This window comes from Staurois parvus, unplaced genomic scaffold, assembly GCF_062004578.1.
Source record: "Staurois parvus isolate SC_StPar_1 unplaced genomic scaffold, SC_StPar_1.0 ptg000017l, whole genome shotgun sequence".
Classification (NCBI taxonomy): Eukaryota; Metazoa; Chordata; class Amphibia; order Anura; family Ranidae; genus Staurois; species Staurois parvus.
The window spans coordinates 8168458-8195682 of NW_028317813.1; the positions used below are offsets into that span (position 1 = coordinate 8168458).

General features: G+C 47.6%; 1 protein-coding gene across 5 annotated transcripts in view; it reads left to right on the forward strand.

Moving 5' to 3' along the window:
- Positions 1 to 27225, forward strand: part of DRC2 (dynein regulatory complex subunit 2) — a 60842-nt gene that overhangs the window by 8915 nt on the left and 24702 nt on the right. The window contains exon 1 of one of the 5 annotated variants that reach the window (XM_089679429.1): positions 19052 to 19241. The exons of the other annotated variants lie outside the window; for them this stretch is intronic. Coding sequence (XP_089535555.1) covers positions 19122 to 19241 — 120 coding nt within the window. The 5' untranslated portion in view covers positions 19052 to 19121. Of the gene's footprint in view, positions 1 to 19051; positions 19242 to 27225 lie in introns of those variants that run through there. 5 annotated transcript variants of the gene reach the window in all.

A 27225-nucleotide genomic window follows, 5' to 3' on the forward strand; every position in this document is an offset into this window, starting at 1 on the left:
ACACAGTGAGCAAACCAACCTTCCAGATATATATATATATAAACGCACAGTGAGCAAACCAACCTTCCAGATATATATATATATATATATACATATATATAAACGCACAGTGATCAAACCAACCTTCCACTAATCTTAGGAGGTGCAGGAACACAGGCGTAGTCAGGGCTGGAGAGGTGGAACGGTTAGGCCGGCCGTAGGGTTCTGTAATGACCGTTTGGTGGTACCTCTAGCGGTCCTCAGGACAGGATTCCCCAGGGCGCGGAGTCTAAGTCCCAGTCTGCTTATTCACCAGGGCCCCTGATGGTGGGGATGGACTTGGAGCAGACAGGAACCAGGTCGCGGCCCCTGAGTACACCTGCTAGTGGTAGAGGGATCCGCCAGAGGTATGTGCAGGTACGGCTGGATCCGTGCAGGATGGATGGATGGCAGAGTAGTTAGCGTGGTCAGACGGGCCAAGTCAGCAACGTGCAGGCAGCAAGGTACCAAAAGGAGCAGGCAGAGAATGGTCAAGGTCACAAGCCGGGTTCAGTAACTCACGGGCAGCGCGGTACAGGGGATCAGGCAGAAGGATGGTCAGGCAAGCCAGGGGTTCAACAGGAAACGGTCAGCAGAGGTCAGGATCAAGCCGGGTCAGCAATGAAGCAGGAACACAAGATACCAGGTACAGAGGCTCATGGGAAAACATACACCAAGGCCCAGAGCACAGGCCTGGTCATGCCTTAAATACACCTTTCTGCAATCAGCCCCAGGTTTTGCTGATTGCACGTGTGAGCTTCTGGCTGCTGAGAGCACCCGCTGGGCAGCTCTGGTACTGCAGCCCACACGGCAGGTGAGTCCCACCACCAGTGCTGAGTCCATTCCTGACACCAGCAGGTGCAGGGCGCGGGAATATCAGGGTCGCTCTGTGCCCGCCGAGACAAGGGAAGGGGGCACGCGGCGACATTCAGGTGGCCTGCATGTGGGGAATTCACATGCAGGCACAGTGGGGAGGCAGACTCCTTAGTCGGGAACCCACAGCAGGAGGCAGCTGGCACCCAGTACACCAGGGGCATGCAATGGGGAAAGGGGTGCAGGGATCCAAAGGGGGGGGAAAGAGAGGGAGCGGGGAGACCGTGACAGCCCCTCCCCTTTTATTTTACAAGTGCCAACAAGGGGACCTCGGCGGTTCTCTTTGGAGGCATTTTTGGGAGGTAAGCTCACCTATTGAGTGTCCTGCTACCAGGGTAGCCCGTCCACATTTTGGTGTTGGCTTCCCCGTCGATATTGGATGGTGAAGTTGTAGGGTTGGAGGGCGAGGCAGTTGGTGTTCCTCCCAGTTGTCACTAAAGATGGCTATGTCATCTACGTAGGCACAAGTGAAACCCTGGCATCCCTCCCAGCTGGTCTACGACTCGCTGAAAGGTGGCGGGTGCATTTTTCATCCCTAAGGGCATCACCAGGAATTCAAACAGTCTGAAAGGAGTAATGAAGGCGGAGCATTCTATGCCCTCCCCGGTAAGGGCAATTTGCCAATAGCCCTTACTGAGGTCCAGGGTGCTGATGTATTGGGCTCTGGCCAGTTGGTCCAGTAGTTTATCTATGCGCAGCATGGGGTAGGCGTCGCTAACAGTGTTATCGCCTGTAGTCTATGCAAAATCGGGTGCTCCCATCCTTTTAGGCACTATACCACCTGCGAGAGGGCCTGATAATACCCAGCTGGAGCATCTCTGTGAGCTCTGCTTGGATTGTCATTTTTACGAACTGAGGGACTTGGTAGGGGCCTGCTGGATAGGTTTTTGTCTGTGTGTCTCTACATGGTGAAGGGCTAGATCAGTACATCCCAGGGCTGCTGAGAATGTGACAGCTCAGCCCTCTAGTACGGCCCCCAGCTGACTTATTTGCTGGATGCTTAGCCAGGCCCCAGTGGGAAGTTGATCAAGGGAGTGGACAGCTTTGGTGGCTTGCAGGAGGTCAGGAAGTGTTCCTTCATCGGCCTCACCTTTGGGTGTAGGGCAGATGGCTGGTATAGGCAGGGTCCTGGTATTCTTTAAGCATATTTACATGGACTGTGTGCTGCCGCCGGTCACAATTGTCCAGGCTAATCACACAACAAATCTCGTTAATTTTGCAGAGGATCTTATAGGGTCCCTTCCAGGTGTGCTGTAGTTTGTTCTGGAGATGGGGGACTATCAGGAGAACTTGCTGGCCCTCGGTGAACTCCCGTCCGTGTGCCCTGTGGTCGTACCACATCTTCTGCCATGTCTGATCCGCTTTGAGGTGGCTGTGGGCTACGGCAGCAGGTTGGGTTAGCAGTTAGCATACGACTGGAGTGCCAGTATCTTCAACCCTCCCTTCCCAGTGTTCCCACAGTAAGGTCAGAGGGCCTCGGATTTTTCACCTGTATAGGAGTTCAAAGGGGGAGAACCCCATGGACTCCTGCGGCACTTCCTGGTATGCAAACAGAAGATGGGGGAGGAGTTTTTCCCAGTCTGCCTCACTGTCTGCAGAGGATTTTAGTATGCTTTTTAGGGTCCCTTTAAAGTGTTCCCAGAGGCCATTGGTCTGGGGGTGGTACGGGGTGGTCCAGATGCCCCTTTCCCTGCAGGTGCGTCACAGGGATTGTATTACATCTGACATAAACTGGGTGCCTTGATCAGTTAGGATCTCACTGGGGAATCCCACCCAGGAATTAATGGTGACAAGGGCTCCTGCTACCTTGGGTGCTGAAATACTGGACAGGATTACAGCCTCCGAGTAGCAGGTCGCGTAGTCCGCTATAGTAAAGATATATCGTTTTTCTGACTTACTGGGGAGGCCAGAGCGCCGATGATATCTACCACCACCCTCTGAAAGGGCTCCTCAATGATGGGCAGGGGGCGGAGTGGAGCCCAGGGGCGGTGCCCCGGGCACTCTTTCCTTTGACACACATCACAGGTCATATTAACAAACATATTAACCTTCCTGGAGGTATTCCTGAGTGTAGTTTCAGCACCACAAGCGGTAACCCCGAGCTTCACTCGGGAATACCTTGCAGTGTTGCTCCGGGATCTCTTCTTCACTTACCTTGTCCTGCGCTCTCGCGATGTCCCTTCTGCAGTGTTCCCTGTAATGTCCTCCGGCCGATGCCGGCATCTGTCTTCCGGGTTCTGTTCCCTGCGATGTCAGGACGTACGGGGACGGAACTGGCAGGAAATTTGAACATTTTAAAAGTGACATTAACTAAATACACTAAAATCACATAGTAAAACATTACTGTATCAAACCATTTCACATACATTTTGTCCCGAGTGCTTTGTCCTGTGCCCTGCCTGCATTTATTTTATTCCATAAAAGTTTATTTAGAAGTGACAACATGTTACAGGAAAATATAAAGAAATGCACACGCAGCATCAATCAGGTCATAGACACAGCTTAAACCAAAATACAGGAAGAAACAACATAGTAGAGTGCGACACTATGGATAACATAAGCATGGCAAATTACGGCAGAGATATGCCTGTAGTACTCAAGATTCAAAAATGTACAATATAGAAGGTAATAACAGCTTACTTCCACCAAGTGAATATTGGCGTACTGGCCTAAGCATGGAGGAAATGAACCTTCAGAGCCTAAACCAAAAGCAGTACACTATCATGAGGCTAAGTGAGCATCGCAGTATAAGAGAAGACGTCGTGAGTACCATTGACTATCCTAGAGGAGATAAGCTAACCATATACCAAGTAATCCTGGATAAAATGAAGATTAAGCCTGATCGAAGACTAAGAGGTTGTCGAGAAAGAAAAGAAAAAAGGGGAATAGAAAGAGAGAAAAGGATATGTTAGGAATGGACTGGCCAGCAATGGTGGGACTCACCTGCCTTTTGATCTGCAGTACCAGGGCTGGCCAGCGGGTGCTCCCAGCAATCAGAGACTCAACCTTTCAGCCAGCTAACACCTGGAACTGATGATACTGGGGTATTTAAGGGATGGCCAGACTTGCAGACTCTGCCTTGGTGTTGTGTTTGTCCTGGGCCCTGTATCTGTCCTGCATCCTGTTTCTTTGCCTTTGCTGACCCTGATCTGAACTGCTGCTGACTTCTCCTGCTCTGATCCTGGCTTGTGACCCTGACCACCCCTCTGTCTGACCCTCTGTACCTCGCTGCTTGCTACCTGCTGAACCTGGCCTGTGACCCCGACCATTCTCTGCTTGCTCCCCCCGTACCTACCTGCCCAATTGATATTGACCCGGCCTGCCTGACGACGCTTGCTTGTATATACTGTTATCTGTGGGTGGTTGGTTTGGTTTGTTTGCACTGTATTATGTTTAGTATTGCCCTGCGTTTATGTTTGTATGGTTAGTGTTAATAAATTATATTGTTTATAACATATCTGAAGTCTGCGTTTCCCTGCATCAGTCACACATCTCTGGTCATACCTGGGAGCCCTGACATTACACCAAGGCCATTCCTGACCAGAAGTGGCTGCACAGGGAAGCCATCTTGGCTTGTTGATGGGAAGGATGGATCTTGATGAGGTTGAGTATTTATATCTGCTAGTGTTTGATGACAGGGAGTATGCTTATCAAACTCTGAAGGAGTATCCCCGGGATGAATTGCTAGAATGTATACGGCTCGCTCATGTTCTAGTAGATCAGGGCACAGTGTTCTCTGAGGTGCAGCCATTGATTGAGGTTTGTGCAGAGTTGGTTTCATCTGGTTCCCCCGAATGCAGGGATGAATTTTTGCCACCATTTAGTGCAGACCAGGTAGAGTCCCTGGTGTGGTTATTAGAGGATGATGTGGGTTACCTTTTGGAGCGTTACTCCACATGTTCACCACAGACACTGAGAGATTGTATCAACGCAGTGCAGTCATTGACCAGACAGGCTTTGTGTAAGCTCAGCTTTGTTCAACCCCTACTGCAGACATGGACAGACTTGTTGCACCCAGCCTCAGTCAGCTTACAAAGACCCAGTCCTGCTTCTAACTCTACTCCTGTATTCCCACCAGCTCCTCCTGCCCTGCTATCTACCGCATGTCAGTACCCTGTTCCCACTCGCTGCACCTATCCTGCCTTTAACCCTGTAAAAGAGCCCTCTGTAGCAACTGCTCCCTCTCCTGTTCCATCCTCCAGTTCTTCTCTGTCTCCAGCTGCTCCATTCGTTTGCAGACCTGCGTTTACTTGCAGTGCTCCAGTAGTTAAAACCAGAAAAAAGCGAAAATTCTTTCCAACCAATACCATCCTGCCAGTATCCAAACCGGTGAGCCTGCCTTCCGTGACTCGGCCTGAAGCCTCTACTCAGCCTGAAGCCTCTACTCGGCCGGATGCCTCTCTTCGGCCGGATGCCTCTCTTCGGCCGGATGCCTCTCCTCAGCCTGAAGCCTCTCCTCAGCCTGATGCCTGCATTCAGCCTGATGCCGCTACTCAGCATGATGAACTGATCCAGCCCGACGATCCTATTAGGCCAGTTGACTCGATGCCCGCTGTTGATCCAGATGATCCGGTACCTGATCCAGTGCCCGCTGTCGTGCCAATTGACTCAGAGCCCGCTGTCATACCTGGTGACCCGGTGCCCACTGCCTTGCCAGATGACGCGGTGCCCGCTGGCAAGCCAAATGACCTGATGCCTGGTGACCCAGTGCCCGCTGTCATACCTGGTGACCCGATGCCCGCTGTCGAGCCAGACGATCCAATGCCTGGTGACCCGGTGCCCACTGCCTTGCCAGATGACGCGGTGCCCGCTGACAAGCCAAATGACCTGATGCCTGGTGACCCAGTGCCCGCTGTCATACCTGGTGACCCGATGCCCGCTGTCGAGCCAGACAATCCGGTACCTGATGCCCCGGTGCTCACTGTCGTGCCTGTTGACTCGGAGCCCACTGCCTTGCCAGATGACGCGGTGCCCGCTGTCGAGCCAAATGACCTGATGCCTGGTGACCCAGTGCCCGCTGTCCAGTCAGACGATCCAATGTCTGACCCAGTGCCCGCGGTCATACCAGTTGACTCGGAGCCCACTGCCTTGCCGGATGACGCGGTGCCCGCTGTCGAGCCAAATGACCTGATGCCTGGTGACCCAGTGCCCGCTGTCCAGTCAGACGATCCAATGTCTGACCCAGTGCCCGCGGTCATACCAGTTGACTTGGAGCCCACTGCCTTGCCAGATGACGCGGTGCCCGCTGTCGAGCCAAATGACCTGATGCCTGGTGACCCAGTGCCCGCTGTCCAGTCAGACGATCCAATGTCTGACCCAGTGCCCGCGGTCATACCAGTTGACTCGGAGCCCACTGCCTTGCCGGATGACGCGGTGCCCGCTGTCGAGCCAAATGACCTGATGCCTGGTGACCCAGTGCCCGCTGTCCAGTCAGACGATCCAATGTCTGACCCAGTGCCCGCGGTCATACCAGTTGACTTGGAGCCCACTGCCTTGCCAGATGACGCGGTGCCCGCTGTCGAGCCAAATGACCTGATGCCTGGTGACCCGATGCCCACTGTCCAGCCAGACCATGCAATGTCTGACCCAGTGCCTGCGGTCATACCAGTTGACTCGGAGCCCACTGCCTTGCCAGATGACGCGGTGCCCGCTGTCGAGCCAAATGACCTGATGCCTGGTGACCCGATGCCCGCTGTCCAGCCAGACCATACAATGTCTGACCCAGTGCCTGCGGTCATACCAGTTGACTCGGAGCCCACTGTCGTGCCTGGTGACTCGGTGCCCGCCGCTCCGCCTGAGGGCCCGAGACCTGTCGCTCCACCTGGGGGTCCGGCGCCCGCCGCTCCGCCTGAGGGCCCGAGACCTGTCGCTCCACCTGGGGGTCCGGCGCCCGCCGCTCCGCCTGAGGGCCCGAGACCTGTCGCTCCACCTGGGGGTCCGGCGCCCGCCGCTCCGCCTGAGGGCCCGAGACCTGTCGCTCCATCTGGGGGTCCGGCGCCCGCCGCTCCGCCTGAGGGCCCGAGACCTGTCGCTCCTCCTGGGGGTCCGGCGCCCGCCGCTCCGCCTATGGGCCCGAGGCCTGTCGCCCCGCCTGGGGGCCCGGTGCCTGTCGCCCCGCCCGGGGGCCCGGTGCCTGTCGCCCCGCCCGGGGGCCCGGTGCCTGCCGCTCCGCCCGGGGGCCCGGTGCCTGCCGCTCCGCCCGGGGGCCCGGTGCCTGCCGCTCCGCCCGGGGGCCCGGTGCCTGCCGCTCCGCCCGGGGGCCCGGTGCCTGCTGCTCCGCCTGGTGGCCCGCTGCCTGCTGCTTCGCCTGGTAATCCGATGTGCCTCTGCCCGGAGTCCTGCCCGATGTGCCTCTGCCCGGAATCCTGCCCGATGTGCCTCTGCCCGATGTGCCTCTGCCCGATGTGCCTCTGCCCGATGTCCTGCCCGATGTGCCTCTGCCCGGTGTGCCTCTGCCCGGAGTCCTGCCCGATGTGCCTCTGCCCGATGTGCCTCTGCCCGGAGTCCTGCCCGGTGTGCCTCTGCCCGGTGTGCCTCTGCCCGGAGTGCCTCTGCTCGATGTGCCGCTGCCCGGAGTCCAGCCCGGTGTGCCGCTGCCCGGAGTCCTGCCCGGTGTGCCAGTCTTTGCTATCCCGCCAGTTGCCAGACCCGGGCGGTGGAACATTTTGCCCAGCTAGGACTGTTTGGAGCGTCCTGAGGCCGCTCCTTGAGGGGGGGGTACTGTTAGGAATGGACTGGCCAGCAATGGTGGGACTCACCTGCCTTTTGATCTGCAGTACCAGGGCTGGCCAGCGGGTGCTCCCAGCAATCAGAGACTCAACCTTTCAGCCAGCTAACACCTGGAACTGATGATACTGGGGTATTTAAGGGATGGCCAGACTTGCAGACTCTGCCTTGGTGTTGTGTTTGTCCTGGGCCCTGTATCTGTCCTGCATCCTGTTTCTTTGCCTTTGCTGACCCTGATCTGAACTGCTGCTGACTTCTCCTGCTCTGATCCTGGCTTGTGACCCTGACCACCCCTCTGTCTGACCCTCTGTACCTCGCTGCTTGCTACCTGCTGAACCTGGCCTGTGACCCCGACCATTCTCTGCTTGCTCCCCCCGTACCTACCTGCCCAATTGATATTGACCCGGCCTGCCTGACGACGCTTGCTTGTATATACTGTTATCTGTGGGTGGTTGGTTTGGTTTGTTTGCACTGTATTATGTTTAGTATTGCCCTGCGTTTATGTTTGTATGGTTAGTGTTAATAAATTATATTGTTTATAACATATCTGAAGTCTGCGTTTCCCTGCATCAGTCACACATCTCTGGTCATACCTGGGAGCCCTGACAGGATAAGAAAAGGAAAAGAATGGGAGTCATAGTAGAAAGAGAGAAGAGAAAGAGGGGGAGAGAAAAAAAAAAAAAAAGGAGGGAAGCGAAGGGTCCGGGCTGCGAAGTTTGTGTCAACATTGTTATTGGAGATCATAAATGAGAGTGTCAAGAATTTAAACACTCACCAAAGCTAAGCAGGCAAATATAAATTACCGGAAAAGAGGTCATAACCACACAGATTATGAGAGAACCAAGGGCATAACCAGAGGTAGGGCTGAGCTCAATCAGGTATCCCGACCCATGAGAGATCCGAATTCAGGGGTAGTTACAAAGTGGGTCCAGCAGGCCCAAACATGTGAGTATTTAGTTGGCAGATCAAGTGCAGTCGCAATCAGTTCCTCCATTTCCGCCACTTTGCCTACTCGATTGAGCCAATCGCGTATAGTTGGGGGGTGAGTGGAGCCCCATAGCACAGGAAGACAGAGTCTGGCTGCGTTGATCATATGCATCGCTAGGGACTTGAAATATTGACTCCTAGGAATGGGGGTATGATGAAGCAATAGCTGAGCAGCAGAGAAAACTATGGGCAGAGTGGTCACTGAAGTCACCAACCGGTGGACCTCCTGCCAGAATGGTTGAATAAGTGGACAGGACCACCAAATATGCAAGAAAGAGCCATCAGGTGTCCCACATCTCCAGCACACGTCAGGGACAGAAGAGTTAAACCGATGAATTCTGGAGGGAGTACGATACCATCTAGTGGCTAATTTGAAGCCATTTTCCTGCGTCGAAACATTACTCGAGCAGGAGTGGGAGTACATAAAAATGCGGTCCCAATCCGACTCTGATAAATCCGTCTTTAGGTCTCTGTTCCACGCACGGCAAGAGGGGAAAGAAGTGCAAGTCCTGCTGTCCCCTAGGAGAGGATAAATCTCAGAGATCAAATGCTTCCGCGGTTCGGATTGAGAGCATAAGGATTCAAATGGAGTAACAGGGCGAGTCCAATTATGGCGGGATTTATGGAAAAGCAGGAAGTGTCTAATCTGAAGAAAGGCCCAGAGAGGGAATTCGCGGATATTCAAGCTAACCTTCAGCTCCTGTAATGTTTTCACCTTGCCGGAGTGAAGAAAATGTTTTACTAAAATCTGAGCGTATGGCCAGTAATTTGATAAAAAATCCTTGTGCAACCCTGGGGGAAAATCTGGATTCAGGCGGATCGACGTCAAGGGACTAGGAGAGTCCGAAACGGAAGACGTTTTACAGGCCTTACGGAAAACTTCTAACGTGGGACCTATCAAAGGATGGGAGAGGAGAACTTGAGGTGTGTGTTTCGGCAATAGCCAAGGGATCGATGGTAGGGGAGTGGGCGAAAAAGCCTTCTCCAAAAGGACCCAGTCTTTGGAAGCAGAATGAATGTGCCAATCGACTATGCGGGAAAGATGACACGCCCAGTAATAGCGGTGTAGGTCAGGGAGCCCAATGCCCCCGCTGAGTTTGGGACGAGTCAGCTGAGAGAACGAGACCCGCGGACGCTTGTGATTCCATAAAAATAAGGAACATAGTTTCTTGCAAGAAGCAAAGAATGTCAATGGAAGTTGAATTGGCAAAGTTTGGAAGAGATAAAGGAGACGCGGAAGTATATTCATTTTAATAATGGCAGCCCTACCAAACCAAGAGAAGCAGGGGCGATGCCACTTGTTTAGGTCTTCCTGTATGACTTTGAAAACCGGTAAGAAATTTTTGGCATAAAGGTCGTCCAGATTGCGAGTAAGTTGTACACCAAGATATGGAAGGGCATCCCTCACCCACTGAAATGGAAAATGAGACTCACAGAAGGAGACGAGATCAGTGGGAAGGGTTATACGTATATCAATTGTAATAAACAACAGTGCAGCGCTTCAAGAATTAAAATTGGATAAAAACAAAATGTATATACATATGTAAAGTCTATACAGTATCCGCGGTATTGTCTGATGAAAATGTTTCCGAAGTATATACTGCCTCGAAATAACAGCAATGCGCACTCACCAGAAACGCATGGAATATGCGCATATAGAGGTAATCATCCCAGGTGTCCGATCCGACGAAGACCGAGTGGTGGGCGTCCTATTCACGGTGTGTCATCAGAAACAACACGACAGATCCGGAGGTCCCCTTAAGGTTAGTCACACTGATAGTGTTGATCCCTCTTCTGGCTGGTGAGGGTGCCCTTTCTGTGGGAGTAGCAGCTCCAGCAAGGAGCCCCAAAAAACAAGTGCCAGAGATAGTGTAGTATGTTCTTAAGGTGATTTTATTAGTCAGACAAAGTAATAGGGCAGTATGCACATCACAGCATTCATTGCATGTAAAGTGAAAGGAAAAGCATTACTGACCCCAGTAAAGATGGCCGCCGGGCCTCCTCGTGGCTCCGGCGGTAGGAAATGACGTCACGCTATTTAAAAGACACGAAGCAGGTTTTGAATGAAGTTAGCGCCATAACTACATTTCCCAATACATATTTGGTGACGGCGGATGTTACTTCCCTATACACCAATATTGGTCATAACGACGGTATGGAAGCGGCTGACTTCTATCTGAAACATTACAGCACTATACCTATACCCCAGCAGACTTTCATTTTAGACTTACTCGAATTCGCCATGCACAGAAATTACTTCTGGTTTAACAAGGAATATTACTTGCAAATCAAGGGCGTGGCGATGGGGGCAAAATTTGCCCCCAGTCTGGCCAATTTGTTCATGGCCCGCTGGGAGGAGGACCTTATCTTTGCAAGAGACTGGCCCGAATTGACATTTTACAAAAGGTATATAGATGATATCTTGCTGTTATGGAATGGGGAGGAAGAATCTCTTTTAAACTTTTTTACCACACTCAATAACAATAGTCTCAATATTAATCTTTCATATACTTTCAGTCGGTCGGAGATTAACTTTTTAGATTTGACATTAGTTAATTTTATGGGAAGGATTACTACCAAATCCTATTTTAAACCTACAGACCGCAACGGTTTTATCCCTCTTGCTAGTTGTCATCATCCTAAGTGGTTGGCAAATATACCAAAGGGACAAATGATGAGAGTTAGAAGGAATTGTACGGATACAGATAATTTTCAAGTCCAAGCAAAAGTCTTGAAGAATAGATTCCTGGAGAAGGGATATAATGAAGCGGTCTTAGATGACACAATCCATACTGTGGCACAGATGGATAGAAACACCATGTTGTCCAGCAAACCTAAAAAGGATCAAATTATAAAGAAAATATGCCCCTTTGTTACGTCTTTTTCAATACAGTACAAGACAATAAACAAAATTATTAATAACAACTGGGGCATTTTGAAAATGGACCCAATTTTATCAACAATCTTGCCTGATAGACCAGAAATAATTTATCGGAAGGCGACTGCTATTAGACATATGATTGCACCCAATGTGGTGGATCCCCCAAAGAATGTATCTTTATTCGATGATTTAAAAGGGTTTCACCCTTGTAACAGGTGTGTGATTTGTAAGTGTAATAACACTAGAAAAAATAGAATTGACACATTCGAATCGTCTGTTACTGGTAAAAGATATAAGATAAAACGATTTATATCTTGTTACAGTAAATACGTAGTATATCTACTACAATGCCCTTGCCAGAAACAATACGTGGGCAGGACAACAAGACGTTTACGCGACCGGTTGCGTGAGCACGTATCGAATATTAAAAAAGGATTCAGGGAACATTCATTGTCTAATCACTATCGCATTTACCATAATATGGATCCATCGTCTTTGAAATTTGTTGGTATTGATGTGATTGGTAATCACTGGAGAGGAATTAACAAAACTAGAGCGGTCTCCCAAGCAGAAACGAAGTGGGTGTTTGAGCTCAATACATTGCACCCCCTAGGGCATAATATAGAAGTAGACTTAAACTGCTTTATAGCTAATGGCTAATCAGGATGTTTTAATACCGTTTACTCTGTGCCTGTGCTTTATTGTATTTTTCTTCCTATATATGATACTTCATACTTGTGCGTTTATAATTGGGGTTTTTTAACCTCGATTTTAATTTTAATTTTAATTTCAATTCTAATGAGCATTTTATATTTTGAGATAATATTCGAGATAATATCAATATTTCTAGTTTTATTCTATATTGATTTTATTTTTTCTTTATTTTACTTACCTATTTTTATTACATGAATAGAGTAATGAGGACTAATATTTAATAATAAAGTGTTTATGTGCCAGAATAGAGACTTTCATATACACTTATATGGCTACATCAGTTATATTTATCTTTAGACTGTTTTTGCTGATGTTTTATTTCATTTTAACAAAAATTAGGGATTTTTATTAATTACATGTGTGTTCTATGTTATGCAGAGCATCCACCTTGCCGTGGTCCGTTTATCATAAGTATATACCACTCATACTAGGGCCATTGAGAATGCCCTCAATATTTAGAAATTGGCTTCTCACAGTTATATTTGAAACTTTCTATTTATGGAGCACTGTCACTTTAATAGACAGAGGTATACTGCTCCATGGATTCCCTGGGGTCTGCGGCTAAATATCTTACAGCTGCTGGGATGGATAAGCGGAGGAATCTCCCAACCCCCTTTCTTCTGTTTCTCTTTGCGGATCCACGGCAAAATGGCGCCTCCGTCTGCGCGCATGCGCACTACGGACTCCACGGGAAGATGGCCGCGGGTAACCGCGCATGCGCCGTCTTTCCCTATATATTACATTGACGTCGGTCACGCTTCTGTACAGCCTCCCCTCTGATGATGTGCCTATAGCACGAAAGGCCTAAGGAGGAGCTGTGCAGAGCGTGACGTCATTTCCTACCGCCGGAGCCACGAGGAGGCCCGGCGGCCATCTTTACTGGGGTCAGTAATGCTTTTCCTTTCACTTTACATGCAATGAATGCTGTGATGTGCATACTGCCCTATTACTTTGTCTGACTAATAAAATCACCTTAAGAACATACTACACTATCTCTGGCACTTGTTTTTTGGGGCTCCTTGCTGGAGCTGCTACTCCCACAGAAAGGGCACCCTCACCAGCCAGAAGAGGGATCAACACTATCAGTGTGACTAACCTTAAGGGGACCTCCGGATCTGTCGTGTTGTTTCTGATGACACACCGTGAATAGGACGCCCACCACTCGGTCTTCGTCGGATCGGACACCTGGGATGATTACCTCTATATGCGCATATTCCATGCGTTTCTGGTGAGTGCGCATTGCTGTTATTTCGAGGCAGTATATACTTCGGAAACATTTTCATCAGACAATACCGCGGATACTGTATAGACTTTACATATGTATATACATTTTGTTTTTATCCAATTTTAATTCTTGAAGCGCTGCACTGTTGTTTATTACAATTGATATACGTATATTTTAAAGGTATTGTGGTTACCTGAAGTGTACTAGCTGCTGCATACATTTGAGAGCGCTCACTACATATTACTTTTTATCAGTGGGAAGGGTTATGTTGAGGGCGTATGACTTTGAAAAATTAATTTTCAAGTTTGACAAAAAGCGGAAAAAAGCAAAGTCTTTCAGCAAACTCGGTAGGGTGGTGCGAGGGTCAGCCAAAAAAAGGAGGATATCATCCGCATAAGCAGCAAGTTTGTATTCTTTGTCTGCTATCCTGATCCCCTTAATATCTGGGTTAGCGCGAATTTGTCTCAGAAGAGGTTCAAGGGAAATGACGAACAGAAGCGGGGATAGGGGGCAACCCTGACGAGTGCCATTTCCCAGGCGGAAAGGGTTCGATAAGTGTCCATTAACCCGAACTTGAGCTGTAGGGCCCGAGTATAGGGTCATAATAAAGTTTATCATTTTCTCGCCCAGGCCCAAAGCCATCAGTGATCCCTGCAAATAATCCCAAGCAATCCTGTCAAAGGCCTTCTCAGCATCCAATGAAAGGAAGAAGGCCGGAGAGTTAGATTTGCAAAGCCAGTGTTGGAGATTAAGGGCCTTGATAGTGTTGTCCCTAGCTTCTCTACCAGGGATAAATCCCACCTGATCCAAGTCAATGAGGGAAGGGAGCAAAGGGAGAAGTCGGTTAGCAAGCATCTTTGCAAACAACTTAATATCCACATTTAGCAGGGAGATGGGTCTGTAATTAGATACCTGGGAGGTATCTTTACCGCTTTTGGGGATGACGGAAATGTGTGCTTCCAACAGCCTATGGTGTGGCCTAGGGGACTGAGAAAGAGTATTGAAAGCGGAAAGAAATGGAGTACTCAGAATGTCCAGAAAGGATTTATAATAAGCCGCAGACAAGCCGTCAGGACCCGGACTTTTGCCCGTTTTCAACTGCCGTACCGCGCACTGCAATTCGCTTAAGGTCAAATCTTGGTCCAGCGATAGAACCGTCTCCTCAGAGAGAGCGTTTGGACCATGAAGTCGAAGAAATTCAGAGATTAGGGACGCTCTAGGCCTGTCAATGTGCATCGGGAGACGTTCTGGTGGAAGATTATAAAGGGACTTATAAAAATGTTCGAACTGAGAGGCAATATCAGGATTGGACGTGGCCATCACACCGTCAGGGCCTCTTATTTTATGTATAGTCATATGGGATCGTTTTTCCCGAAGAGCCCGAGCAAGAAACCTCCCACTTTTATTGGCAAACTCATAATAAAGCTTTTGGGAGAGGATGAATCTTTTCTTGACCACTTTGCCCAGCTCAGTAAGAAGTCGCAAGCGAGCACTTGTGAGTTCCGAAAGAGTCGACGCAGCCAGAGTCCGTTTATGTGCCCTCTCCAGAGAGCGTATCCTATCTGTAAGTAGCTTCAAACGTTGCTGTCTGTCTTTCTTACGTCTCGTTGCTGCCGCTATAAGGCAACCCCGGATAACACATTTATGAGCTTCCCATTGCGTAAGGGGGGAGGTATCCGAAGAGCCATTTAAAGAGAAATATTCACACAGATGAGAGCGAATATCTTGTTCAATAGCACAGTCTGCAAGAAGCGAGGCGTCTAAGCGCCACAGCTTCGAGCGAGCAAGTTTCTCCGGGAGCCGCAAGGTTACGGTTATGGGGTGGTGATCGGAGAGAACCATCGGCTCTATAGAGGCAGCATATAGAAATGGGAGGTCCGACTGTGACAGAAAAAGGTAATCAATCCTAGAATACTTATTGTGCGGCGGAGAAAAGAACGTGTAATCCTTAACAGTGGGGTGGAGTGTGCGCCAGGAGTCATGTAATTGCAAGTGTTGCAACTGCAAATGTATCTGCCTGAGGGCCTTAAAAGGCAAAAATGAACTGCCCGAAGAGGAGTTTAGCAATGGGTTTAATGGGACATTCAAGTCCCCCCCCATTATCAGCATACCCGATTGAAACTCAGCCAAAGTAGCAGCAGTCATACGCATAAACGTGACCTGTTTGGTATTGGGAGCATAAATATTGGCAAGTGTGATGGGTCTGTTGGAAAAAGAGCCCTTGACAAACAGATATCTGCCCTCCGGGTCAGCAAGGGAATCCTGTAGCACAAATGGGAGATGTCTGGCAAACAGGATAGCCACTCCTTTCGATTTAGCCAGTGGATTGGTGGCATGAAGAACAGTAGGGTATCTGAAGTTAAAAAGCTTGGGTATGGAGTCCCGGCGAAAATGCGTCTCCTGGAGGAGGAGTATATCCGCCTTTAGCTTATGCGCGTAAGAAAGTAACATAGATCTCTTTTCGGGAGTGTTCAGACCCTGAACATTGAGTGAAAGAATTTTTAAGGACAGCAGTCCCGCATTAGAGGCGGGAGAAAGCATGACTGCAGAGCTTGATCGCGGAAGCCTGATGACACAACTACAAACGAGCAGGGAGAAGAAAGAAAAAAAAAAAAAAAAGGGGGGGGGGGGGAGTAGGAGAAAAGGGAGAGAAGTAAGGGGGTAGAGAGCGAGAAAAAAGAGAAGGAATAAGAGAACTCCCAAGAGAGAGAGAAGAAAAAAAAAAAAAAAAAAAAAAAAAAGAGAGAAGAAAAGGGGTGAAAGTACTACACGGCTCGGGGAGAAGACCAGCTAGTCCACGTATGAAAGGAAGAGTACAGAAAGAGGGAGGAAAGTTAGAAGAAGAAAGAGATCAGAGCCAAAAAAGAAAAAAGGGAAAGGAAAACGAGAGAAAAGAAAAAGTAGAGGAGAGGAAACTAATAATAGTAGCCTAATGTATGAGGTCAGTGAAAGCTCACAGAGCTCAATGTGTGGGGAACGAAGTAAGCGTTGAGCCAAGAGTGAAGCAACCGCCGGCCGGTCGCCTTGTAAAGAGCATAACCAAAAAGACAAAACAAAAGGAGGGTGAGTGTTGAAAAGGGGGGGGGGGGGTGCAAGCAAGGCATGTAATACTGTGTACTATAAAGGCCAAGCTAAAAGGGAAAAGGCCTTGGACATCCCCAAGAGGTAACAAGCCAGGAGGCGTATGCAGGTGCCCGCAGCGGGCACGCTGGCAAAAAGGGGCAACCGTGACGGGATTAAAGGCCACAGATATTCCAATATATGTATAGAGAAGATATCTAGGGGCTAACCAATCCTGCTTGAGGACAGAGCAAATTATATTCGTACAAGAGCAGAACAAACAGGCAGGACATGTTAAATGGTGGATCTGTGAGAGGCCGTAAGGAGTAATACAGGCTTATCAAGTAAAGAAGCAATAATACAACATAACATATGAACAAATGCCATACAGGAAAAACAAATATCAAAGCAAAAACTGAGGTCAGGAGAGAACCCTAGAAAACATTATACCCCAGCTTCAAGCATCCGTACTACTGAGGATCCCCAGACTCCGTGCCAGAACTGTTACCCTGTGGAGACGAGCTCAACTAAGTATTGCAAAATATGGAACGGATTCAACCCAAACCCCTATGACACCCACGAGAAAGAGCAGCACCTCTCTTATAACCAATGCTGAAAGGAGGGGGGGGCACACCCCTAGGACTGGGGGGATGCATAGAGCCCCAAAACAGCCGCAAGCGCTTACATAAGAGCAGGTCACAGGGGGGTACACTAACCGGCTCCATGAGGCCTCAAAGTGCGCAGAGGTGATGGTCATTCACGCGGCGTCGTTTAGAATGTAACAGAGCTCCCATCAATCCCCTGGCAGCAACATTGTGAGGTAGATCCCTCTCCCCCCCGTCCCACCCCCCCCCCTCCCTAAATAACAACTGCCCCCCCCTCAAAATCCCGTATCTAGTGCAGAACTCAAAGGATATCAGATGTAACCACGGGTATCATATAGAGTACGTGTCCGAAGCAGGAACAGAGGCAACTCCCTCTGGTCAAATAAATCCCAAAAGGCTGCAAAAATCCCTCAGATGACGCCAGGTCACGGCCTGGGTTTGCAGTGCAGTCTAAACTTGAAGGAGCCGGCCTTCCCAAGAACTTTCACCAAACCTGAACGAGAGGAACTTAAAAACAGGAAGCAAACCGGACACCCGGAAGGATATAGAGACCCCTGCCGTAGGAGCAAGACCGCTCTTCTTCAGTAGTCAGTAAACCGCTGAGAGATAGTTCCACGAAGCAATAGGCGCAGAGATCCATAACAAGAGCAGAAGGCTGATTAGAGCACTGAGAATCCGCAAACTAATGGGGTGTATACCGGGTGTCGATCTTAAACAAGTCTCCTGACCCGTATGCTTAACAAATATCACCCCAAAACCTGGGGAGGTGGCATATCCACATGGATGACTAGAGCCTGCGGGAGCGACTGTAAAGAGGCAACAGGAACCATCGGGGCAAACCCAAAAAGCCCAACTCAAAACAAAAGTAGCTGGCCAAACACAAATCCACAGGAAAACTGGAAAAACGGAGGCTGAAAGCCTGCTGGCGTGGCGGATCATTGGGTCCCGTGCCGAGGCTTCCTGTGTGCCGGGGAGGCCGTGGGACTGGAAGTGTCCATAGAGGCCCCTGCAGGGAGTCTTGGAGGTGTCGAGGGGACCGTCCGGCGCCGTCGTTGAGCAGGGCTAGGCCCGCTCATCGCACCATCTTCAGCTCTCAGATCTAGGGCACGTGGCAACCACATAGACCCGTTCCAATCGGGTAAGGCAATCGGAGGAATATCCAAATCAGAGCAAAAAGATGGCAGTTCCTCAGGAACTCGCAGGTTGAAATTACGGCCATTCACTTGAGCAGAAAGGCAGAACGGAAACCGCCATCTATAGGGGATGTTGCGCATGCGGAGAGTATCCAATAGGGGGCGCAGCGCCCGCCTTTGTCGCAGGGTCAGATTGGATAGGTCCTGATATAGCTCTATCTCCGCCCCCTCATAGGCAAGGTGCCTTCTCCCCCTGGCGCATTTGAGGATATCCTCTTTAAGCGGGTAACTTTTGAGACAGCAAATTATGTCCCTGGGAGGGTCTGTGTCTCCCCCCCAGGGCGGGTCGCCCGGTGTACACGTTCAATGGCAATCATGGTTGAAGGTGGGCGACCTAGGAGGTCATTAAAGATAGCTATTACCGCTTTAGGGACATCACAAGGTTCCACTGATTCAAGAAGGCCCCGGACCCTAATATTGCGTCTGCGTCCACGATTGTCTAAGTCCTCAATGTGTCTATAAAAATCTCGAATGGTCGACATGTGCAGCGCGGATTGTTGTTGTAGAACAGAAATTGCGGCCTGATTCTGCCTGGTATCCAGCTCCACCCGCTCCACCCTTGTGCCCATAGAGCGGATGTCATCTCTCAATTCAGTAAGGGCAGAGGTTAATGTGGTGGTCAAGGTGGATTTTATGTCAGCTGCCACAGTCTGTAGGTCCCTTAATGATAGGGAATGTGTAGCACGTGAGGAATGTGAAGAATCCAGCTCTGGCACTGTGTCCAGCACAGCATATTCGGCTGTGTCAGAGACTGCAGAGGGAGGGGGAGAGGGGGATGACGCTGGAGAGGGAGAGGGCTGCGGCCCTGCTTTCTGCTGGGAGCGGAAGAGCTCCTTTATATGCCTCCCCTGTGTGTTCGGGCCCCGCGGGGACCGCGATCTGGCCCCAGAGGGTGCCCTGTCAGACTTCCCCATAGCAGAGGGGAGATGTCTCACCCGTCCGTGCAGAGCGGCAGCAAGGTAAGATCCGGCCGGCGGGAGCTCTATACCTATGCGGCCATCCTCACTCGCGGCTCGGCCACGCCCCCCTGCCTGCATTTTTACAGTTCTCTCTGCCAGGAAACTGAGAAACGTCCATGGTGTCCAAAAAGCGTCCCTTTAGGTCAAAATCGGTTTTAGACCAGCTAGAGAACAGCGATAGTAAATTAGAACCACTTGCAGAATTGAGTGATAATGAAAACGATTTTGTGACTTTGCTCAGCGATGTGCGAACTTGGCGCTCTATTTCAAATTTCAGTGTTTTTGGTTTGATTATATTATTGAATTAAATTTATTATTATATTATTATTTTTTATGATCATTTATTAACCTCCCCAGCGGTCTGATTATGTCCATATTTCTGTGCTCAAAGCGGTACATTTTTTTTGCATGGAAATGTTTTTTTTTTTTTGTAGGCCTGTATTTTTTAGGAATAACTCACTGAAATCTATCCGAACAAGAGTCTAGCAAACATCCCGGGTATGTTAAAATTTGAAACACAAAATCATAAATTATAATTTAATAAATAATCATAAAAAATAATAATATAATAATACATTTAATTCAATAATATAATCAAACCAAAAACACTGAAATTTGAAATATAGCGACAAGTTCGCACATCACTGAGCAAAGTCGCAAAATCGTTTTCAGTGTCTGATGACGAATTTCCCCTTGAATCATTATCACTCAATTCTGCAAGTGGTTCTAATTTACTATCGCTGTTCTCTAGCTGGTCTAAAACCGATTTTGACCTAAAGGGACGCTTTTTGGACGCCATGGACGTTTCTCAGTTTCCAGGCAGAAAGAACAGTAAAAATGCAGGCAGGGCACAGGAAAAAGCACTCGTGACAGAATGTATGAAATGGTTTGATACGGTAATGTTTTACTACGTTATTTTAGTGAATTTAGTGAATGTCACTTTTTGTCATTTTCTAATTTCCCGCTGTTCCGTCCCCGTACGTCCCTACGTTGCAGGGGGCGGAACCCAGAAGACAGATGGCGGCATCGGCCGGAGGACATTGCCGGGGACACTGCAGGAGGGACATCGCGGGAGCGCAGGCCAAGGTATGTGAAGAAGAGATCCTGGAGCAGCGTCGCATGGTAAGTCCGAGTGTAGCTCGGGGTTACCGCTTGTGGTACTGAAACTTTACCCCGAGCTACACTCGGGAATACCGCTAGGGAGGCTACATTATAATTTATGATTTCAAGCTAACACTTTTTTAAGCAACAGGTTTAGGAAAAAAAGGTTTAAACAATGTAAATAAAAACTGACATTGTAAGCCCCCCTCCATGTTGTCAGTGTTATATGGTTTCACCCACCTGTAATTGCCACTTATTCTGGACACCATAATGTCGCAGCCTTGTTGGAACAGGGTGGCTGTCCACCAACTATCCACTACTCCATCCATCTGGACCATCCAGAGTTGCACGGCACTCATCAGTAAACAGGACTGTTTGAAAAGTAGTCTTCATGTATTTTTCTGGCCAATGCAGCCGTTTCTGCTTGTGAGCATTGGTTAGTGGTGGCCGAATAGAAGGTTTATGCACAGTTGCAAGACTCTGGAGGACTCTACACCTTGATGTCCGTGGGACTCCAGAGGCACCAGCAGCTTCAAATATCTGTTTGCTGCTATGTAATGGTATTTTAGCAGCTGCTCTCTTGATCCGATGCATGGATCTGGCAGAAATCTTCCTCAATGTGCCTTTATCTGCACCAACCCGTCTGTGCTCTGAATCAGCCACAAATCTCTTAATAGTGTGATGATCACGCTTACGTTTTCGTGAAATATCTAATGTTTTCATACCTCGTAGGCATTGAACTATTTCACTCTTTTCGGCAGCAGAGAGATCCCTTTTCTTCCCCATATTGCTTGAAAATGGTGCTCTGCTTAATAATGTGGAACACCCTCTTTTAGTAGTTTTTCCTTAAATTGGGCTCACCTGCCAATCTAATTATCACAGGTGTCTGAGATTGTTTTCAGTGATCAAAAGAGCCCTGACACACAATGCCATCCATGAGTTAAACTGAAAAACAAAATATTTAATCTTTGTGACACTTAAATAGAATTTGCATAATAATTTGGAACAGGGTGTATGTATATGGCGCCCCTCCTGTCCAAGTGTATATCAGAATGTGACAGTGAAGGCCGTATGGGCCCCCTGGAGCATGGGGCAGGGTTACCATAGTGACCCCTGATGCTACACCAGTGGCTGGGGGTATGTGGTAAAAACACGTCTCAATTAAGGGTTTTTACTACCCCCCAAACTGCAAATGTAAACAAGCCCTTATTGTCCTGAGCCCCGTTAGACTGCTTTCACGCTGCAGTTTACCCGCAACAAGGACACAGCGCAGTGCACCTGCGGATTTCTTGCAGGTTAGCTGCACTTTACCATATAGTTCTATTATATCTTGCAGGTGTGGTACACTTTGTTAAAATGCACCAAAACTCCTGCATTCAGGAGTTTTGGTGCACTTTCCGAAATCACACAAAACCCGCAGGATATAATGGAAGTGCGCTACTCTGCTCCAGCACCCCTGCTCTACGTTATATCTTATACAAATTAAAATAACATTTTTTGCAGTTCTCTGATTATTATAAAATATGTTCAGGATATTTAAAAAAACAAATGACTAAAGAATAAATAATGTGAAGGCCCCATGCGTATATAATATGAAGGTGCAAAATCTTTTTTGGTATGGAAATGGGTTACAAAATGTTTACTGAGAAAATCTGGTTTTAGCAGCATTCTGTGGCACCCGGTGTTGTCTGGACAAAAATCGTGGTACTTCAGCCAAAGTCAGAACTGGAAGGGCCGTGTGATCACACAGTCATCAGTAAACATGGGTTTTGCTAATTGTGGCAGAAATTCCCCAAGGTGCACCCAGGTAACAGAGGACATCAAATGTTTACTAGCAGCCCCCAGATCACTCAGCCCTGCAAGAACTGACTGTGGAGGTATAATTTATACTACTCCCTCAGCATCCTCTGGGAAAGTTCTACAATCTATCCTACCACAGTCAGGGCCAGCTGGAACCATGTGCACAATCCTTTTTAGTGAGAGAGGGGGAGCTGGCTTCAGTGCTGGCTGTAGTCCCCCCCCATCTCCCCATAGGAATACTCACAAATTGGGCTTCAGCCTGGGGTGAAGCTGCAGCCACCATTAACAGAAATAAGCGATGCTTCTAATCCACAGCGGGGTCAAAAATCAGAAGACAACATGTGGTATATGCATTTGGTTCCCTGGGGAATTAAAAAGGGATTTGTATGTTGTGGTGATACTTCCTATTCAAACCCAACAGCAAAAAGGTAATTTATTAAAGCTTACCAAAAGCTTAGATGTGGTGGCTGCATTAGTTTTCTTTTTTAAGGCTTTTTTCCTTTATTTCCACCTGTTTATCTTACCAGTCAGTTTGTTATTTTTCAACTTCCTTTACTAGACCAGGCTGTCCAGTAAAAGTGGCAGTTAGGCTACTTTCACACTGAGGAGTTTAATCTCTTCACGCCGGCCGCACACAAATGTGCGGCCTTCCGGCATCTGGGCCTAGACGCCGAGCGGCCGCACATTTGCGTTCTATTAAAAAAGGACATATGTACCAAGAGCGTGCACCATGCGCGCTCCCAGCTCACACGTCCGGTACTCACGGAAAGGTCCCGTTCTCCTCTTTCGATCGGGACCTTTCCCGATCATGTGACCCTTGTGATGGCGCGTCACGGCGGTCACATGATCCTAAACCCCGGCTTCTGGAACCCTTAAAGGGCCAGGAGACGCCGGCGTGAAGGGGTTAAGAAGCGTTTTTGTGTTAAGAAAAAGCGCCTGAAAAGCTCAAGAAAAATGCTTTCCTATGTATGTGAATGTTTTCACACTGAGGCGTTGCGCTTGTTGTACGGTGAAAAAACTCCTGCTTGCAGCATCTTTGGGGAATGTTTGATAAGTTAAAAAAAAGCCCCAAAAACGCCACTTCCAATTGAAATAAATGGAAAACACCTGAAAAACCCTTCAAAACACTTCTGAGAAGCGTTTTTGGTGCAGTTTTTAATTCATGTATCCTTTAAAAATGCTCAGAAAGCGTGGCAAAAGCGCTGTAAAAACGCCTATGCATTTTTGCTGTGGATCAGTGTGAAAGTAGCCTTAGAGTGTTGAGAAAATCATTTCCTACTTACAGGGGTGCTTACAATGGTCAAACGTTATTCATTTATGTAAAACCTTTATCTCAAAAGCACAAAAAAGGAACTGTTGCTCAAAAAGTGTTATTAGGAGTTTGTCTTTAGTGTGTTAGTCAAGTTCATCTGAATCTGCTAGTGCATCTAACACGATGCTCTACCCAGATTGACAATGCTTCTGTCCAAAGGTGTCTCCGTTACTCCTCCATCCATAGTGGAGACACCTTAAGACAGGAATTGTGTTGCTGGCCAGATCACCAGGTGAAAATAAATGGGAAAAAAAGCACAGAAAAAGAAAACTAATGCAGCCTACACATTAGGGACTGGTAAACTGCAAGTCACAATGGTAAGACATGCTTTGTGTATTCTACATTAAAGTTACCTACCTGCCTGTCTGTCCCTGTACAGGGAGCTGTGCATGCATGGCTCACTGTAGAAATTCAGTAATGCTGAAACTGACTGAATTCCCAAACATCAGCCCAGCCAATGAAAGCGGCAGGCAACTGATACCGAGAACTGCTGCTCAAAAATGTCAGTGGCCGGTGGGGAGCTCCGGGACACCGCATTGCTGGACTGAAGCTGAGGGATTTTATTTGTTTCACATTACACCTATATTGGAAATTAATTAGTAGGTCAGTTTGAATGAACTGAAATTTTATTGTGTGCATACATACTATGACTATGCTTGTTTCTTTGTAATGTTACATAGAAGAACTAGAAAACAAATACCATGAACTGATGCATGAAGTGTATTTAAAAAAAAATGCATTTGTCCTGTGCTAATGGGGCAAAATTGAATGTTCTTAGTCTAAATACTGCATTATGGACACTAGATGGAACTGAAGAACATATTTCATATGTAGTCAGTACTATCTATTGGCCATAGGTGGTATTTTCTCCATTAAAGCAGTATTAAAGGATAAGTTCACCTTTACACAAAAAAAAATGTGTATTTATTATTTTTTGTGTTAGGAGTCTCTAAAGTATTGCACCAGCGATCAGCAGATCGCTGATGCTATGCAGATCTCCCTGTGCCCCTTCATCCAGAGTGGGGGCACTGTAATACAGGAGGTGTGTTAGTGGCTAACTAATGCAGACACCACATCTAATGATCGGTAAGCTGCAATATATAACGTTTTTGGTTTTGGGTTTAATACCACTTTAATACATTATCTATCTCAGGGGTTAAAATTTCGCGTCCAGACCTACTAGCTGGTCACAAAACTTACTCTCCACCAGTTGCCCCACCCAATCTTGCCCAGGTCCACCCCCAACCCCGGCCCGCCCAAACCCCACCCCTGGCCCGCTCCCCAACCACTCCCCCTTAAAGCTTATGAAATTAAATTTTTCTTCAGAATATATAGTTCAAAATATAAAACTGTACACAGTAATGTGTATCCCAGCTACCCTGTACTCCATTATAGTGATGATATGTATACAGTAATGATTACTGTATACATGTCATATCACTATAATGGAGTACAGGGGAGCTGGGATATACATTACTGTATACATGTCATCACTATAACGGAGTACAGGGGAGCTGGGATATACATTACTGTATACATGTCATATCACTATAATGGAGTATGGGGGAGCTGGGATATACATTACTGTATACATGTCATATCACTATAATGGAGTACAGGGGAGCTGGGATATGCATTACTGTATACATGTCATATCACTATAATGGAGTACAGGGGAGCTGGGATATACATTACTGTATACATGTCATATCACTATAATGGAGTACAGGGGAGCTGGGATATACATTACTGTATACATGTCATATCACTATAATGGAGTACAGGGGAGCTGGGATATACATTACTGTATACATGTCATATCACTATAATGGAGTACAGGGGAGGGGGATATACATTACTGTATACTTATATCACTATAATGGAGTACAGGGGAGCTGGGATATACATTACTGTATACATATATCACTATAATGGTGTACAGGGGAGCTGGGATATACATTACTATATACTTATATCACTATAATGGAGTACAGGGGAGCTGGGATATACATTACTGTATACATGTCATATCACTATAATGGAGTACAGGGGAGCTGGGATATACATACTGTATACATGTCATATCACTATAATGGAGTACAGGGGAGCTGGGATATACATCACTGTATACATGTCATATCACTGTAATGGAGTACAGGGGAGCTGGGATATACATTACTGAGTAATGTATATCCCAGCTCCCCTGTACTCCGTTATAGTGATAGGACATGTTGTATACAGTACTTACTGTCCCCCCGAGTCCCCCGCGGCGGTGGAGAGGGTGTCTCCTCTCAGCGGAGGAGAGCGACCCTCTCCTGAACCTGTCCCCTCGGCTGCGGTGCCGCAGAAGCTGGAAACCGGAAGTTGTAAACCGGAACTCGGCTTCACAATGAGGCTTGGAGTGCAGGTGCAGTCGCTCCATGCTTTATCTGTGCTCACCGCTCGCAGCCGCTCGCCACAGAGGAATTTCTCCTTGCATTTGGCGAGCGGGCGAGTGGCTTTTTCAAGCCCTGATATATCTGCAGAGAATATAGCCTAAGAACATTCACTAAAAACATGCAGTTTAGATGGATGAACAGCTATGCAAATATTTTTTAAATACACTCTTAACCACTTGCCCACCTCCCTATAGTAGAAATACTACTACAGAGTGGCAGGGCTGCTCAGAATCATGTGTGTATATACGTGATTTGCATTTCTGGGTAGGGGGCACATGTGCTCCGCCATTGGTGGCTACGGATGTCAATCACCGGCTCTCAGTCGGAAATTCCCCACCAGCACCTGGCGATCGCCGAGTAACACTGACGGGAGAGACCTGTGTGTAAACAACACAGGTCTCTCCTCTGCCAGCAAGAACATGCTGCTGTGTATTTTTCTGCATAGAAGAGAAATACACAGCTGCATGTGTCCCTATAAAACAAACACAGCACATTATGTAAAACAGCATACAGTTAACCCTTTGATCGCCCCAGATCTTAACCCCTTCCTGCCCAGTGTGATTAATACAGTAATCAGTGCTTTTTATTAGCACTGATCACTGTATTAGTGTCATTGGGATGTCAGTGGCAGTTAGTCAGTTCCCACTTAGTGTCAGAATGCCCACCACAGTCCTGCTGTAAGTCACTGATTACCGCCATTACTAGTATAAAAAAAATAAATAAAATGTATTAGTATATATACCGCCATTTGTAGACACTATAACTTGCATGTAAAGCAATTAATTTACACGTATTGGGATTTTGTTTTAGCAAAGACATGTAACAGAATACATTTGGCCTAAAGTTATGAAGAAATTCGTTTTTTTAAATATTTTTACTGGATATGTTTTTAGCAAAAAGTAAAAAATATTGTTTTTTGTTTTTATTTCAAAATGTCTGCTTTTTTTGTTTATAGCACAAAAAATTAAAAACGCACAGGTGATCAAATACACCCGAAAGAAAGCTATATTTGTGGGGAAAAAAGGACATAAATGTCATTTATGTAGAGTGTTGCATGATCACGCAATTGTCAGTTAAAGTAACGCAGCTCTGTATCCCAAAAAACGGCCTGGTCAGGAAGGGGGGTAAATCCTCTGGAAGACAAGTGGTTAATTAGGGCACAATTGAATTTGTGAAGATGGCAGACTTTTGCATTTGTTTCCTTGAAACATACCGGTAGGTTTCCCAGTTATGAACTTTTATTGTAATTATTCTATCTCTGTTTTATCTATAGCCCTAGCATACAGTATACACACAAGCTTTAAATGGAAGATAAAAGGAAGTATAATCCATG